The 17440-nt window shown below is 53.4% G+C and overlaps 7 protein-coding genes across 7 annotated transcripts; 4 read left to right on the top strand and 3 right to left on the bottom strand.

Annotated features, from left to right (window-relative positions):
* Positions 1-1599: 1599 nt before the first annotated feature.
* On the top strand, positions 1600-3285 carry CKM354_000288600 (uncharacterized protein; the record flags this gene model as incomplete). Its single annotated transcript, XM_044798056.1, has 4 exons — positions 1600-2038; positions 2087-2340; positions 2400-2824; positions 2877-3285. 4 exons carry the CDS (start codon positions 1600-1602, stop codon positions 3283-3285), a joined length of 1527 nt encoding a protein of 508 aa, XP_044653991.1.
* A 182-nt stretch (positions 3286-3467) lies between these two features.
* CKM354_000288500 (uncharacterized protein) lies at positions 3468-4106 on the bottom strand (the record flags this gene model as incomplete). Its single annotated transcript, XM_044798055.1, has 1 exon — positions 3468-4106. The coding sequence occupies one exon, from the start codon at positions 4104-4106 to the stop codon at positions 3468-3470; it is 639 nt and encodes a 212-aa protein (XP_044653990.1).
* A 299-nt stretch (positions 4107-4405) lies between these two features.
* On the bottom strand, positions 4406-5513 carry CKM354_000288400 (uncharacterized protein; the record flags this gene model as incomplete). Its single annotated transcript, XM_044798054.1, has 2 exons — positions 4406-5258; positions 5311-5513. 2 exons carry the CDS (start codon positions 5511-5513, stop codon positions 4406-4408), a joined length of 1056 nt encoding a protein of 351 aa, XP_044653989.1.
* Positions 5514-6218: 705 nt separating this feature from the next.
* Positions 6219-7553, top strand: CKM354_000288300 (uncharacterized protein; the record flags this gene model as incomplete). The annotated part of the gene is made up of 1 exon (XM_044798053.1): positions 6219-7553. One exon carries the CDS (start codon positions 6219-6221, stop codon positions 7551-7553), a length of 1335 nt encoding a protein of 444 aa, XP_044653988.1.
* A 125-nt stretch (positions 7554-7678) lies between these two features.
* CKM354_000288200 (uncharacterized protein) lies at positions 7679-8701 on the bottom strand (the record flags this gene model as incomplete). The annotated part of the gene is made up of 1 exon (XM_044798052.1): positions 7679-8701. One exon carries the CDS (start codon positions 8699-8701, stop codon positions 7679-7681), a length of 1023 nt encoding a protein of 340 aa, XP_044653987.1.
* Positions 8702-13184: 4483 nt separating this feature from the next.
* CKM354_000288100 (alkaline-responsive transcriptional regulator RIM101) lies at positions 13185-15330 on the top strand (the record flags this gene model as incomplete). The annotated part of the gene is made up of 4 exons (XM_044798051.1): positions 13185-13211; positions 13272-13439; positions 13507-13801; positions 13856-15330. The coding sequence occupies 4 exons, from the start codon at positions 13185-13187 to the stop codon at positions 15328-15330; spliced, it is 1965 nt and encodes a 654-aa protein (XP_044653986.1).
* A 1239-nt stretch (positions 15331-16569) lies between these two features.
* On the top strand, positions 16570-17396 carry CKM354_000288000 (uncharacterized protein; the record flags this gene model as incomplete). Its single annotated transcript, XM_044798050.1, has 2 exons — positions 16570-16658; positions 16730-17396. The coding sequence occupies 2 exons, from the start codon at positions 16570-16572 to the stop codon at positions 17394-17396; spliced, it is 756 nt and encodes a 251-aa protein (XP_044653985.1).
* Between the last annotated feature and the right edge of the window lie 44 nt (positions 17397-17440).

The raw sequence follows: 17440 nt of genomic DNA, 5'->3' as shown, positions 1-17440 counted from the left end.
TCGACTTTTCGGTCTTTCCTGCAGTACGACATGATATCGTGGCAAGCTACAACAAAGGAAGATGTTAGAACTCAGACTGGCAATGAGCTTTCGGGGAACTCAAAAAGGCAGAAGAAAAGAATTGATAATGAGAATGAAAAGTATTGCGCGGTTCACAAAAGACCGACTTGATCACTTGCTACCACCATCAAGCTCGAATGATACTATACAGTAGCGCAGCAGCTTCTCACGATGATCATATCATGAACACCGTGGATTACTTGCCCTGCAAAAGTACCCTTCTTCCGTAGAAGTGAATAAATAGATCATCATATGGGCCAAAAAGGATTTCTTTTCGATCTGAAAAGGCAAAAGGATGGTCGTCGACTGTTACGTCGCGTTGGTAGGACACCAATGATGATGTTGGTCCTAGGCGTTGTTAATACGAGCCCCGAAGGTTGCTGGTGTGGGCGCTGCTCACCCTAAGGGGGTCGAACCCCTACAGATTTGTTAGCTGGGTATTATATTGCTAATGGTACAGGTATGTACGCACTCGACCTTGGCGTTTGAACACGTTGGAGTGTTATTAGCACCACGCTCTAACCAACTGAGCTAAGGAACCGTGGTTGTTGATGGCTGTGAAGCGAAAAAATCGTAGATCATCACTCATTCCCAGCCGGGCCGACCCGGGCGACGACTTTCCCCGACCCCACATCAGTCAGCAGCCGAGCAACTTCAAAGTTCTTTCCGACAGTTCCGTCAGATTCGTCCTTCAGACTACATTTTGTCCGCGGGAAGGCCTGATGCTTCCACCAGCCTCCACGCTCTGCAATACGACACATTGACATTCTATACGAGCCGATCCAGACTTTCGCAGCTACCTCAATGAGCTCTGTCGGCGAGCTACGTCGCTCGAGATGGGTCTGGATGAAGACTGCTGCGCTGCAGCATAGGGCGACGGAACATTACTCGGCGAAAGCAAACGACAAATCTTGACGCCGACACAATACTTCATTCTTATGCGAACAAGCCCTTGCCAGTCGGCTGAAGTCTAGTGGCAGCATGAACACAACGCCATTTACATTTCTCGGACCATAGCGTCCTGCGACATTGGGTTCCGATTTTCTAAGTGTCAACATCCTCGAGATGTCTCCAAACCTGGCTCTTGGACCACTGTCATGCCATAGATGGTTGTTCGGCGGCCAGCATAGCAAGGAGCCATTGCTTTGGATATACTCTTCCGGAACGAATTTCCCACCTGCAACTCGTGAGTGACAAATGTGATTAAGGTCGAGCAACAAAATCTTCACAAGCATCAGATGCTGCATGTTGAAGTTGAAATGAGGTCAGTACGCGAAGCACGACATTTCGACATCGCTTCACATGTAAGTGCACAGAAGTTCCCTTCAATTTCACACGCCATCAACGAAGAGTACAGGTGAGCATTCACCACTCCGCCCGTTAACAAAATCAGGCTCTTGCCCACGATCTTCTCATACCTTCTCAACACAACCTTCATTCGAATATGACCCAAGCTTGATCACAGCACAGCAATTGGAATCCACAATAGCGGCACCGAACATCCAATCCACACAGGCGGCACCGAAACACTGCGTCGCCATGGCCTGGCTCAGTGCATTGTTGCTCCTGTGCACTGTCACCCGCGACGTTCATGCCAATGGCTACCCTTTTCCTCAGGATCCCAAGGCCCTCCATGAAGTATTCCAGGTCGACATGCGTGCTCCCGACCGCTATCCAAGTTCGTGTGCCAAGCTACTATGGGGGGAGCCCAGAAATGATCAGACGAACGTATTCGGACAGCGACCGCTCTATAACCCTCAGAAAGAATTCTACGACCGTGACGAGAACATGCTCAATCACATGTGGTTCCAGGCATACTCCATGTTGAATGTTGCTCGGGCTGCGATCTGGCCGGGCACGTATGCTGTGCCGCAGATCTATTCACTGGTGTATAGCTTCTTCGGACTTTGGCCAAACCTAGAGGCAGCTGACAAGGAGCCGGTGGATGATGACAAGACTCTTCTCGATCAGTTGCGCGGTATGTCAGCCCCTTACACAACATGGACGATACTTACATGAAATTAAGCTCGCTATGCCGGTGCGCAGCAACTCATGGAGCGCAGCCAACCCGATGGCCGCAACAAGCCCAAACTGTTCTGCGGTGGAGCATACTGGGAGATACAATTCCCGAATGCGCCGGCTCGGCAACGCGATGGCAGTGTCATTAGAGATCGGCATGGAAATGTCGTGACGCTGAGCGAGTGGGAGCTGCAGCATCACCGTCAATATCACCTCTCCTGGTATCTCTGGTATGACATCGAGTATCCCTCAGGAAGCGAAGTAAGTACTACAGTACTATGGCACGGGACATATGGGACCCTGAGGTTGACAACTCACAGAAAGGCTATATTGTCCTCAACAAGGAGGATTATCCAGCCGACCCAGCATCGGCGCCATACCCATGGCCCAGGGCCGCTGACGGTCAGCCTGACTTTTGCTTCCAAGGGATGTACGCCCAGGTCCTCCACCCGACGACACCTCCCAATCGCCAAGGCACCGGTGCATGGCAAGCTGCCGACCACGTAATCCTGTGCCCGAAGAGTTTCAATTACAAAACCAATATCAATGACCTTGATCGCATCGCACCGCAAGATGGAGGTACCAACGGTGCGGGAGGGACTCATATCGATCTGATGGGTGTGCCTGGTATCACTATACTGCATGAGTTGCATCACGTCGCATACAAAGATAATTCCGACGACGCGTGGCCCTGGTTCCCAAAGCGAAATCCTGATAATTCGATTACTGGGGCAATATCTAACGAGTAGGTTGCAACCTTGACTTGTTGTAGCGATCTTGAGACTGATTATTCGCAGTTTTCCCGCAAAGAAGTCTGCTTTTTCGCAAGCTCGTGTTCACCACGCCGCCGAAGGCCCAACGCAGTCAATGTCGATTGCATTGTACGAGGTCGCCGAGCCTTTGAGCCATTTCAATGCCATCGAAAGTGTGTTTGCTCCAGAAAGCGCTGCGTGGTTTGCCAGAGCCATGGATCTCACTATGCGGACCCGACAAGACTGGAGTACGGGACTTTGCCGACCAATCACCACGAATCCACTTCAGGGAAACACGGCTCCGATTGTAGAAAAGTGCCTAACGGAGGCGGGGGCCAAGCACTTCTACAACGGAAATTTGCAGAGCAACATCTCATTTGCGAAAGCTGCTCATGGCATACAGGACCCTTGGGAGGTGCCACTGTGCGACTTCATCCGGGCAGTCATGGCTTAACCATGAGGCGGGATATGAACATTGACAATGTCCACCTCTGGGCGCTCCAGGAGATCAAGAGTTGCCGCATCTACGCCATCCACCTCCGCAAGTGGTATTAAGCACCGCGAAAAGTTGCGCAGCCAGCGGGAGTGGAAATCGTATCCTGCACGTCCTCGAGCAGACTTCATCTTATCTTCCTATCAGAACTTTCTGGGACCTCCGGATCCACTGACTTGTTCCTCTCCAATCTTCGAAATCTCCTCACTCGGCTGCACCCAGATCTTCGTTGCATCCTTATGCATATCTGTCCCATATCGTTCCAGGCACCAATCAAGCAAATTTTCGAGTTCCTCACGACTCTTCGATCGCAGAGACTCCCCATCTTCCTCTCTACCGCCACTTTTCGCGCACCGCTCGACCCGATCGAGAAATTCCCTCGCACTCATCTGTCTTGGCAACTTCTGCCCGTCTTCCTCTCCAGTAGCGTCCACGGAACCCCAAAACCTCAAGAAACCTTCCCACTCGCCAACATCGGAATACCAAGCTCGGGCATTGTTGAAGTCGCCTTCGATGCGATGCAAAACGCCATGGACGTACATTCCTTCATAGGCCGGTGGGGACTGCATGTGGCGAACCAAGAAATGTGCTGATGGCAGGTCATGGTTCAGAATGTGCAGCAAGGCTTCGATTGCGGGATGCAGGAATAGCGAGGCAATGCTATCACTAATTCCTGGATCTTGTATCTTGTCTGGTGCGAGCAGAGGTGCCGAAAATGATCTCAGCTTGGTGAGAAGCTCATCGAATGGCATTGGAGCTTGAGCTGGGTGGATTGAAGTCATGATGGTAGCTACCTTCTTGACACACGCCTGTCGTGCAACAAATCTTCAGTACACTACAACGAAACAAAAATCCAAAATTGGTGTTGGATTCCTGGATCATGCACGTCATGATGCCGTCGACGATCTCAAGACCGATCGCTGCAACTCTCCCCCAAAACAGCAGGTTACTGGAGCGAAAATATTGGTCTTGCTGCTGACAATGTAACAAGCGAATTGAAAGGCTCTCTGTAACAAAGCTTGGTGTATTTCTTTGGCTTTGTAATGCAGCGCTCTAACGCTCGACAGGAACAACAACTTTACTACGGCTTCCTCCCTATCGTCGCGTACATGATGCAATGCAATCCCGTCCCCGACACCAATGTCTCCCGCATCTCCTTCCTAAGCTCTTCTATCCTCAATTGCATCTCTGGACTCGGGACCTGTCCATCAGCAATAGCTCTCTCGATGGCGAAATGCAGCATCTTGGGGACATTCTCGGCATTGAACTTGCCCAAAGCCCTCAGCTCAGGCGTCTCCTCCGTGATACCACAGCTCGCCCATTTGTAGGGCGTGACCTGCACATCAACGAACCCAGCTTCGCGCATCCACTGCGCTGTCTTCTCTCCGCAACGAGTATCTAAGCGCTTTTCTGGAGACTGCAGATCGGCGTTCAAGCATCGAAGCCATTCCCATTTGTCGCTAACATTGTTTCCAGAACCATCGAACCAAGTCCAGGACAGATCATGAATCTCTGCCCATCCGCCTGATCTGAGGAGCGAGTACTCTTTCTTGACGAATAATGGCCAGTCGTTCATTCCGAGAATCAAGAGGCGGCTGTAAATGTAGTCGAAAAGATCTGTATCAGCTGGCAATGATAGTAACTTGGAATCATTTGGTGTCCATTCCGTGGGTTGTTGACTTATGGCATTGCCTTGGAAGAATTGTACATTTGTGCGATGTGTTCTCAGTTCTGGGACGCGGGAAAGATCCAGCCCGATGCATTCTGCTTGAGGATATCGTACGGACATATCATCTGTCACAATGCCTGTGCCGCAACCGATGTCGAGCATGCGAGCACCTCTGCTGTTAGAGATTGGAGCGTGGAAGATATTGCCGTGCATGATGTCTTTGGCCAGTTGAGCTTGTGTTTCGAGACGGACATGCTCTGGCGAACTGATCAATGCAGTCAGTATTGCAAATCCTTGGAATTCGATGCTAGACTTACTCATTTGGCAGGCAATACTTCGCCTTCTTGTCGACATGGTAAGAACGTGTTCGGTTTGGAGTTTGATCAAGATCGATGGCAACGTTCTTCGACACGAGCGACTCGTCACTATCGTTCCGGAGCTCTGTTATGCAAACTATAGTGTCCTTCTTTTCGGAAGAGACATTGACAGCGGGGCTGTAAGCTTCGATTGATATTGCCATCTTAATGCTTTATGAGGAAGGCTGATGTGGAGACAGGGAATGACAAGAGCAAGCTGGCCAGAGCATTCGCTTCTTATATCTTCCACAGGCTCTGTGCCTCCAAAACAGATTACGTCGCTGCGCTATCTTCTGCGTCACTCTGGGACCATCCATTCTCGATACATACTAAACACGTGGATTGCTATCAAAGCCATGGTCCCACGTCCTAGACACGATCAGTGTAGCGGTATACGGAGGCGCCGAGAGGCGTTCCGCGGCTGGCTGAGTACACGACGAGCAAAGCCAAGAAGTGCCTTTTGCATACACCCGTCGTTGTCGAAAAGCTTAAAGCAGCGGTAGAGCTCTGTCACACGACCATGATCGCAGATGGGGCGTGTTTCACGAAGTCCATTGGCATTACATGCACGCTAAGACCTCCAACCTCGGAAGCCTCAATGCATCCTCGTGCTGTCCGTGAGCCACTGGTAGCTGTCAGATATGCATATGCGAAGCATAATTGCTCCATTATCCTAAAGAAGTAAGTTTCGACGCCTCAGCAGGCGTTTTCCACAGCAAGCTCGGTGTTTCTTGTCAGGCCACGTAAGATGGCGTCCGTCAACTAACTGAGCTGTACGGACAGGCCGCGAGCTCCAGAAGACTGTAGGAAGTGATATTTCTTTACAACACCCAGCAATTTACATTTATGTTCAACAACTCATGATAATCATGTCTACCTTAGCTACCCCTCCAATCACGCCTGGCACCGAGAAGAAAAACAGCTTCGATCAGCCAGCGGACCCCAACTCGCTCATCAATGAGCTATCAAGACTGAAGATTTCCATATCCAAAGGCGACAATGCAGCCAAGACCAGAGCCCTTGCCCTGTCCCGCCAACTCACAGCCAGCTTGACTGAGCCTGTTGATGCTGCTTCGTCCATGATCTTTCAACCTTTCATCTCATTCGCGGTGCAGACCGCAGTGCGTCTGGATGTCTTCCCTCGCCTGATCCAACAACAAGCCAAACAAGACAACAAGGCCATCTCCACAGCCGACCTCTCCGCCGTATGCAATAATGCTGAGCTTCTGCTCCTCTCGCGCATTCTCCGGGTTCTCTCAAGCTTGAATTACATCTCTGAAGGCAGCGAGCCAGAAACTTGGCTTGCTAACCCCACAACACACGCGTTCGCAATTCCAGCAATCGCCGCAGGACATCGATTTGTGTGGGATATCCAAGTACCAGGGACAGCATACGCGCCCAAATTTCTGGAAGAGACCAACTATGCCTGCCCGACCTCCGCAAACGATGGCTTCATCCAATACGCCCACTCCACAAAATACGATGTCTTCGAATACATGTCTCGTGTTCGACCCGATCGACTTCAAGACTTTCACACCTTCATGGGCAACACCATGGGTTCCAGATATTACTGGGTAGATTGGTACCCGGTGCAAGAACAGATCCTCTCGGGCTATGACTCGTCCTCAACGCTCCTGGTTGATGTCGGAGGAGGGAAAGGCCACGATATCCTGTCCTTTGCTGACAGGTTCCCATCCACTGGGAAGGAAGAAGAGTCAACGCCCAGCTTAATCCTTCAAGATCTTCCCTCCGCCCTCTCAACCATCTCTCCCTCATCCCGCGACCCTCGCATCCACTACCAAGCTCAAGACTTCTTCCAACCGAACACTGTCTACGGCGCCAGAGTCTACTTTCTCCACCACATTCTGCATGACTGGAGCGAAGCATACGCCTTGACGATTTTGAAGAACCTCAAATCCGTGATGAAGCCTGGGTACTCGAAGTTGTTGATTCATGATTTGGTGTTACCGGACAAGGGGGCGAGCCAGTTCCAAGCAGCATTCGATATGGTGATGATGACCTTCAATGCTGGAATCGAGAGAAGTCGGACGCAGTGGGAGGAGTTGTTGAAGAAAGCAGGGTTACGGCTGGAAGGAATTTGGCATGGAGAGGGTGGAGAGGATGCGGATGGGATCGTGCAGGCAGTGGTCGATGTGGATCTGGAGCGAGAGACCGAAGAGTATCGTGGTCCAGGTTTCCGCTGAGTTGGAGAAGAGGTTTTCGATTGCCGTCGTGGTTTCATTTGCAGCGTTGAGCATTGCGTACATATTGCACATGGTAGTCACTCTAGCCCACGGTGATGAGGCTTGATCAGCATCAGGCTTCCATCTTACTCATTTCGGTAGGCTGAATGCCTTGGATCACTGGGCTCAACAATCCAAATCTCATCTTTTTCACCACCATGATGACCCGGGTCTCCTGGTCTGACCACCACCTCCTCCGCTCCATTCCTCTTACACGAGGCAATGATATCACCCTCCGGATCCAAACTTATCAGTGCACTTCTCACATTCTCCTCCGTCTCTTCGTCGAAATGCAACCAGAACTTCAACAGAAAGTCCTCCACACTATCGTACAACTCACTCGAATAATACTTCTCGGTAATTCCATACCTCCACCTCCAATCTTTCCTCTCCCCTTCAGTATTGGGGGAGCAGTAGAGCGCATGGACACCACTTGGTGACCAATCGGGATGCTGTTCCCCGATGTTAATCGCCACTGCGATCGTCCAGTCTTCCCAAGCATATTCATACGGGTCGAACACATCGAGTGAGGAATCCTCAGTATGCCCAATGCGAACAGGAGCATGCACTTCCAAGTCATGGCTCTCAGTAGGAAAGAACGTCGACGGACGGGATCCATAATCGCACTCCATCTTGGGCGCAACGACGGAAGAGACCAACGACATGAGGTACTCTAGGTCTTCGGGGGGTTCTTCAGGGTATTCCGAATCCTGGAGAGCTGGATCTTTGGAGCTTCGCTTGGAAAGTAGTGCTTGTCGTAACGTGTTGAAGTAGTCGGTGACAGACGCCAGGTCCACGGGCTTATGCGAAGTGCCGTCGAGATAGAACCTTTCTGCGAAGCGGGAAGTGGGCGTAAGAATCAGAAGATCTTGCAGGGAGGATATGGTGTCGCCAATCTCGTCTCCACCCAGCGGGTGAGCGAAGTAGTTGTTGAGGGCTCTCATACGGGCTTTGTGTACTCTCTGTCCGTCCCAGCTATTCGGGATTTTGGCAGCCTCAATCTTGTCCACAAGGATAGGCAGTAAAGACATGTTCCTCGCAAAGACTGTCTGTCGGTATTGGTCCAGAGCATGCTGAATGCTTGCTTTTCGTGAAGTGTCTAAAGCCATGGTGAGTAGGTCGTTGCGTTCTCAAACAATTGCAGACATTGCAATGGCAGTAAGCAAACACTTTATTATATCTACGCCGCCACCGGTGAGGCCTCCGCAGCCAGTAGCATTGACCCACTGTAGGCTGCAATGCGCTAAAGTACAGCTCCCATAGGCGCTTTGCCTAGCTCGGCGCGATCAAAACACAAATCTAGGGACAGATCAACGACACGCACTCTTTTTGCCCTCACGGCCATGCCCTGAAACTGGATATTGGCCAGACTGATAGCCATGTCTACAAAGCTAAGCCTTTGGCAAAGGACGCAGGACCCCACCATCTTCGGTACCCTCCATCGCTTCTCTGTCACCAAATCTTATCATCTGGACCTTAGACTCATCACTCACCTCTGAACGCCGAACTATCCAGGCATCTACTGATCGCGGAAACGTCCCTGTCTGTCATGGCTTTCTTCTGTGGAGCTAGTCACACCGCGCAGCACGTGGAGGAACAGGCTGACTTCGCGTCGGTGTAGCCATGCTCGACATGGTCTCATCTGCTTCCAATGTGTCCAGAACTATTGTATTCTTCGCGAAGCTGTCCTCCTCTGCTATAGCCAGCTCGAAAAGCTCATCTTGAGTTGGTTCCTCCCTATGCCACGCTTGCACCCAAGACTCGCGGTCCCTCAGTCAGGGCTGCTTGCCCACTCAGTCCATGGGCAGAACCAGGCGCCCGCGGGTGCACGATTGCTTGGGCGTCAAGATGACTGCCTTTGCGAATACCGGCCGATGTTCGTGATCCGTATACGAGGTCGAGGGCGTCTCGAAGACAGCTTGTGTCGCTGGTTGCAGAGGCAGGCCGGCAGAGCGAGTTGTACCAAATATCCGGGCGTAGTGAATCTGAGTAGCGTCAGCGCTACCCATCTGATACTTTCTGTTGTTACGTTTGTGCGCGGTTCATGTGTGTGCTCAAAGCATGCCAGTCTTCGTGGAGTCGGAGTTTGGCAGGTGCATGCACAGTTGACAGGCCAGCTTCATCAACGCGTCTGACGCGACACGAACTTCTTCAACCTCAACTTCTCCACCACAACCCCCTCCTCCAATGGCACTGCTATTGCATCAAGCTCATTCTCCTTCTCGCATTAGCACGGCTATTGCGTCTCGCTCGCCTGGTCTTCCGCATTAGCACTGCTATTGCGTCTTCCTGCACGACAGCCTGGCTGTTATTCAATCTGCACATCGACAAAGTCTGACTTTGTTCCTTCCTGTACACCAGCACACAGCAGCGCAGCTCTTACTTCACCTGCACACCAACAGAGTCTGACTCTGTTCCTCCCTCTGCACCAGCACACTAACAAAGTCTGACTCTGTTTCTCCCCTCTGCACCAGCACATCAGCAAAGTCTGACTTTGTACCTCCCTTCACACCAGCACACAACAGCACAGCTGTCATTCCCCTCCTCGTATTAGCACGGCTATTGCGTCTCCCTTCACAACAGCCTGGCTGTTGTTCACCTGCACAGTCGACAGAGTCTGACTCTGTCGTTCCGGGTTTCTGCGAGTAGCACATTTGCAATGTGAGGGAAATCTGGCTTGCACACAAGCAAAGGTCCACAGCATCGAATGTCGTTACCAGGAGACCTGGGGGTCGAAAGGTTTGTAGCTCTCTTACGAAGAGACTGCGAACCCGCCCCATCACTTCTTGGCTGATAATCAGCTGGGCCGTGGAGGGGTGAGCATCGAGAAACATGCAATCGGAGAGGATACCTAGTGGTATGCAATGCGATGTGGAAGAAGGCGAACGAGATGTCCGGAACATGCTCTCGACGACAGCGTACTCTGGGCATTCAGACGTTACCCTTGCGGATTCTTTTCTATCAGTCATCAGACTGCTGCGCTCAGGTCAAATCTTGCAGTCAGAGAGGCCTCGCGAGGACACACGACGATATATATCTGCATCGAGCACGTTCCTTCGAGGACACGGCTCCAAGCGATCAAGGCATCACATCCATATCGACAGTTTGCAAAGAACGTGTTCAAGAAATACTCACACGCGAGCACGCCTTGTCTTGCATCTGCAATTGGTGCAGTTTGAGTCTGGAAGACTCCGAGACAGTTTCGGCACGTTTGGTTCAAGAAGTGTTTCTTGACATTGTGCTGCTCATGCTTTGCTTGCAATTTGGGCTCTGCTGGCTTGGCTTTTCGTCGCCATCTACACCGAGCGAGAGCCTCATTGCGACCCTTCTCAAGCTGTGCATCCCGAGATCTGTTGTCGTCCATCTTCGACGCTCCACGCAGACCGCACGTGTACAAACAACTCGAACAGGCAAGAGCCTGCCAAAGGCTCTCCGCATGCAAGTGAACGCCCTATGATGTAGGTGTGGCCTCCCCGCAAGCACGCAAAAGCTCCGTGGCGCGGTACAAGGCAGGTCAAGCGCTATGCAAACGTGTATCGGACCCAGACAAGCCTGTGTAACTCTGCTTCCTCCGCGGAGGGGAGCTATAGAGGTTGATGGTAGGTCAGCGCTTATAAGTCATGGCAAGTCTTGGTATTTTCCGCTCTCCGAGGACGCTTTTCTTGTCGGTTCTGGTCGGGACAAGTCCGTTTGCGACTTTCAGAGCAAAAGATCGGCAGATCGAGGAACACGTGGGTTTGAGTGTTCTGGGTCGAGCTGTGCTTTGTAGGAGCTGGTCTTCTTCTTTTCACTGCTGACCGTCAACGGGGCAGCGCCAGTGAAAAAGAGGAAGCAGAGTACAAGCTCAACACGTGGCATGAACGTCCTTATTCTCGAAAAGATCCGATCTATTGTGCTTCTTACCTCGCCAAGAGCGGTGTTGGCAGTCTTCCATCTGGCCGCGTGGTACGGCGATTCTTCCATGCCACATAGCATTCTTCGACGCTTGGCATCTCGTGGTGCACAATCATTAGTTGCAATACTTGCAATCGTAGGGGTCGCGACCAGGTACGGCGAAACGTGTTGGGCCCAGATATAGCAATATCACGTCCGAACAAACCGGACTGGTCGCTCCAAAGAGAGACAGGATACGCATAGGAATAGCCGGCTGCCACAGTTCTCGTTGATTGGGGTTCGCCACTCCTCCCGTCGCCCGACACGATGACCAAACGAGCTCCAACTGCCAGTATGACAGTAGAGTGGGAAGTGTACCACCTCATAGCCAAGATGGTGAAGAATAGTAAATGCGTGTTCAGCCTTATCATCAGCCCATCCAGTCTGTTCACCACGTGGTGAAGCATTTCCGTGAGAGACGTCATTGAGACCATACGAGCCGCGGAAAGGAGGCAAACATGCATGCAATACTTCGATCCTGCCCGGACGCTGTCTCTCACTGGTGAGGCAGTGCTGGGCTGACGCGCGTCTGGCCATATGCAGGGCGGTCCACGCGGCCTGAAGAGGGAGGTGTTTACGCTGACCTTGGCAGAAATGGGAGCGGAATGCCGAGCAATGGGACGAGCGGGATTTCTTGGACGTATCCCAAGACAATCCAAGTGCAGCGGAGTCTCTCGGCAACGCCAGGGGCGCTAGTACTGCGAGTCCCTCATCTCCGCGACCTTGGCACGCAGGGTGGCAGCTCCCGAAAAGCTGACCTCGGAACGGTTTTTCCTGGAGGGCCATCGGTAGACCACCCGCCGGATCTCAACGAGCGTGCTGCTCCAGTATTCATATTACTGATCGCGTCGCTGATGTCGTTGTGTATGTCCCGAGAAGAGGTGAAGCGAGCCAAGCACAACATAGGTTGCTGGTGAGCTGAACTGATTGAGGCGCTAGAAGGTACACAGTGTTACGGAGCATCCCCGCTTCCGAGAGATCGCGAGCTGTGCTGCGCCTTCCTGTCATCCCGTGACGTGCAATCTTTTGTCCTGATTTCTGCTCAAAGGCGACGTGGCCGAGTAGGATAAGTCGGTGCGTATGTCGTCGCCGGTTGGCGTGGCATTCGTCGTGTCGTCTGTTCCTCGCTCCCGTTGTCGCTGCGAGATGAGGCGCAACACGTGCGAGCAGGCTTCGGTGGGTAGGCTCGGAAGCGATGATAATCTGCAGCCCGCGCGACGCACTTAGGTTTGCCGTGCTGCCCAGACCGCCGAGCAGACTTGGCAGCCAAGACCAGCCAGTAAGAAACGGAGCGGAGTTGAGGCTGGAAGAAAGACAGCAAGATTGGGCGGTCCCCGTTTCGCGTGCGCCCTCTGCCCTCGCGCGGGTCTGCCTTGACGTTCTGCTCGGCGGCCCTTTCCTTATAGCTTTGCCCACCCCCGGAAAGTCTTGGTGTCCGCTCTTGCCTCTCCCGCCGACCTTTCGACACTCCCATATCCAACAACCACGCTTGCTCTGCATTTTGCAACACGTGGTGAACCCGTCTTCCAGGGCTTGATCGTTCACCCATCCACCAGAGTGCGGTCGACTGTGTGTGCAAGTTCGACTGTGCTTCACTCGCGACTTTCTTAAAGGCCCTCGTCTTGGCCTTTGCCAAGCAGCAACATCAAGATCACCACAATGGACGCTTCCTCTGCCCCTCAGACGGTGAGCAAACACAACTGGCGCGCGCGTCCACAACCACCACTGACATGGCCGATTTTGCAGGTCGCGCAAGCCGTGCAAGCCGCGACGCAACAGGCACAAGCTGCCGCTGCCGCGCCTTCGCCATCCGTGCAAGCACCAGTGCAGAGCACGCAGTCTTCCACCATCGACAACCTCACCTGCCAGTGGCAAGGCTGCGGTGAGCGATGCGACAGTGCTGAGGCACTCTACGTAAGTTGACCGTCGTTGCGCGACGTATGCAACCGCGACGCTACCAGCTATCTGACAACACGCGCAGGATCACGTCTGCGAACGCCATGTCGGTCGCAAGAGCACCAACAACCTCAACCTGACCTGCCAGTGGGGCGCGTGCAGGACCACCACCGTCAAGCGCGACCACATTACCTCTCACATCCGAGTCCACGTTCCCCTCAAGCCACATAAGTGTGACTTCTGCGGCAAGGCCTTCAAGCGTCCTCAGGATTTGAAGAAGCATGTCAAGACCCACGCTGACGACAGCGTGTTGATGAACTCTCCTCAGCACGGTGCTGGCCGCAGCGGAAGTGGCAGCATTGGCGCACAGAATGGCAAGCGTAAGCATATCGCGTTGCGATCGCATCGCGAATCCACCAGCTAACTATTTCCAGCATCCTCCTACTACGGCGCCGGCGGCCACGACTCGATGAGCAACCCATACCCATCCTACCAGCCTGGTATTCCAAATGGTGCCAACGGCGGCTCCTACCCACAACAGGCCGGCGCCCAGTACGCCGGCTACGGCTCCGTCAACTACCCAAACAGCTCCGCACTCGCAGACATTCAGAGCATGGACACTAGGAGACGAGCGATCGAGGCGCTCAACGACTTTTTGGGAGATATTAAGCGTCGCGCGATCGACCCAAGCAGCTACTACGATGTTGGACACCGACTCCAGCAGGGCAACGCACTTCCTCTCCCCGTCGGCGGCGGTGGCTACAACACTGGTTACAACAACAGCGGCGGATACAGCGGTGGCTCCAGCGGCTTCAATGCCGCCAGCTTCCTCGATTCTTTCAGCAACGGAGGCGGCATGGGCGGCGGCGGTAGTGGCCCTCACGGCAGCGTCGCTACTCACGGATACTCTCTTCCACTGCCAAACGCTCGCACAAAGAACGATCTCCAGGATATTGACCGCTTCCTTGAACAGCTCCAGGCAACTGTCTACGAGACTAGCAAGGGCTACGAGTCTGGCAATGCCGCTGCCGCTGCTGGCGTGCAACAGCCAGGTCTGCACTCTCAGTTCACTGGTGACTTCGGCTTGGGTGGCCACCAGGCTCAATACCGCTCCAGCCACAGCCCACCAAACTTCCAGAACCACCTTGGTAGCTCCGGTGCCATGAGCAGCGGCTCCAGCATGCACGGCGTGACCTCCGCCTCATCTGCACTCGACACCCCAGCGCTCACTCCAGCGTCTGTCTCTTCATACACCAGCTCCGGCCACTCACCTATGAGCAGTCATAGCCGTGCCAGCTTCGGCAGCGCCGCCGGCAACATGTACCCAAGTCTCCCAGCTGTCACTGGAATGTCTGACCTCGGCTCCGGTTACCCAACTACTACCTCTGCCCCTGCATCTGGCCTCGCCTCCGGCTTTGAAGGTCTCGATGGTCGCCGCTACAGCGGAGGTCGCCTCCAGCGCCAAGCTCCAGAGTCCAAGACCGAGGACACCGAGATGGCCGATGCTGATGATGGAAGCCGCACACCAAAGGCTTCGGACTCCAAGCGACCCAAGTCCAAGGGGAACAGTACTATCGATCCTGCTCTCCGCGGCGAGGACGGCGCTGGTAGCGACAGCGCGTCCACCCCAGCTGCTCAGTCAGAAGGTGCCGATGACAAGCGTCAAGAGGAGTGGGTTGAGAACATTCGTCTCATTGAAGCTCTTCGCAAGTGGGTCGCCGATCGTCTTAAGAGCGGCGACTTCGAGGAGGAATCTGGCGCGGCCAAGGAGGGCGCCGAGGAGAAGCAAGTTAGCGCCGATCGGATGGTCGAGGACAAGCTTACCGCAGCCTTTGAGCAGCAGCGACAAGAGGAGGCTGCGAGCAAGCAAGAAGAGGCGAAGTACCCGAGTCTGCCCACCGCAGCTTAGATTGCACGTCAGCCATTGTGCAATGCTTGACGACGTTGACGAGGCGCAAGAGGCGTTGTGGTAAGATATCGAGCGGCAGCTCTGTCTGGAACACTGGGTGGACGAGGATGTGTTTCATCATCAGTCATGTATGATTTCGCCCTCAAGGGCATGAAGGCGTTTGGGTTTCTCAGTATGAATTAGATGCTATCACGCTTCGAATGCACGTCATTTCCACTTCACTTCACCATTGTACAGCAAGTCTCCATGAAACATATGAGTTGCTGCAGAACGCTGCCACATGTACACAAACATCGCCGATACGGACAAGCTATGATTGCGCTATTTCCATAGCATCGCCAAGGTTGCTGGGCATGTTCCAGCGATTCTCCGTTGTTTTAGTCGCTCTCTTGGCTTCGTGAGACGCACAAATGCACCTTGTGCGCGTGGCTCGAACTTATGCCCCTGCATATCCTTTCAGGAGACACGAACCACGCCTCGTTCCCCACGGCTCCCCATTTGTGAAGCTACTGCTCTTACATACAGCTTTCTCGCTTACATCAGAGGATTCGCGACAGTGAGGCTGAATCGGCTCTTAGTCATGGTTGTTGTCGCGGATCGTCTTGGAAGCATATGCGACGCCGGACTCCCTACGGCAGAGTTCAGTCTGAGGACAGCATCCTGGATGTGAGTGTCACACGGCGCGCGTTGCGATCGCGTCTGGAATGCACACAATCACCGTCAGCATGGCTGGTGTGCAACATTGTGCACCGTGCCATGCCTGTCTCGAGGCTTGTAGGCATCAGGCTGCAACGCTCAAGAACCGTCTGGGTGAACGGCGAGATCAGCGTTTCCTGGACGTCACCGTCACTTGGCGCCCGTTGTACAGTGGGTAAAGCTGAGGGGAGGAGAGTGAAAGGAGAAGTTGCGATCTTCACTTGACACTGCCCCATCTCACCTGCAGACAAACGCGAGTGGTTTAGAAGTGACAAACAAGCACGACATCGCTGCTTACAATTTTTAGATCGTCTCTTGGCCCCAAGCACAACTCAGCAAGGTTCCAGGTTCCACGGTTTCACCCAGCCGTCGGGGGATAGGCCATTGATTACTTGAAGCTGCGCGAGCCCGTGTTCACTCTCACACGCTGCCCGCTGACGACAGAAGCTCACCTCTCCGGCTTGTGGAAACTCACTCATTGTTGCTCATTTTTCACCTTAATGGTCATAGCCTGACAAACCCCGCTTCGACAGCACAATCATCATGGTCCGATTCACAGATCTTTCCGTTCACGCTCTGGCAGCTTGTCTCATGAGTTCCGCGCAAGCACGCGTCGACCACGTTGCAAACGGGTGAGTGGGAGACTTTTTTTTGACTTCATCCATATGACAGGAGGACACTTTTGCTGACGCGATGACTCCAGCCTTAACGCACGTCAAACAGACATGGCTGCCGCCTACTCTCTCCCACCGCTAGGCTACGCCTATGACGCCCTTGAGCCTTACTTCGACAAGGAGACGATGGAGATCCACTACACCAAGCACCACCAAACCTACGTCAACAACCTCAACAACCTGCTCAAGGACAACGAGCTCTCCACTCTCGCAGTCGACGACCTGGTCATCAGACTCGCAGAAGTCCAAGACCAGATCCCATCAGTCAACCGCACTGGTGTCCGCAACAACGCCGGCGGCCACTCCAACCACAGCTTCTTCTGGAAGCAGCTCAAGCTCAACACCACTCTCGAAGGCGACCTCAAGGAGGCAATCGACAAGAACTTCGGCAGCTTCGAGGAGTTCCAGAAGCAATTCGAGAAGGCCGCCACAAGCGTTTTCGGCTCTGGCTGGGCTTGGTTGGTGCACCAGGAGGATGGCACGCTCAAGGTCGTGTCTACCGCAAACCAGGACTCGCCATTGATGGGCAAGCAAATCGCAGGCGCTGAGGGAACTCCAATCATTGGCCTCGACGTCTGGGAGCACGCTTACTACCTGAAGTACCAGAACCGCCGCCCAGACTACATCAAGGCGTACTGGAGCGTGGTCAACTGGGAGTTTGCTGGCCAGCGCTACTCCGAGGTCAAGAAGTGTTAGATGCGGGCAGGCATTTTCCTCATACCACTTTTCCTGTATGTTCT

Source organism: Cercospora kikuchii (assembly GCF_019650295.1).
Source record: "Cercospora kikuchii DNA, contig_00002, whole genome shotgun sequence".
NCBI lineage: Eukaryota > Fungi > Ascomycota > Dothideomycetes > Mycosphaerellales > Mycosphaerellaceae > Cercospora > Cercospora kikuchii.
This window is presented reverse-complemented; position numbering and strand designations above follow the sequence as displayed.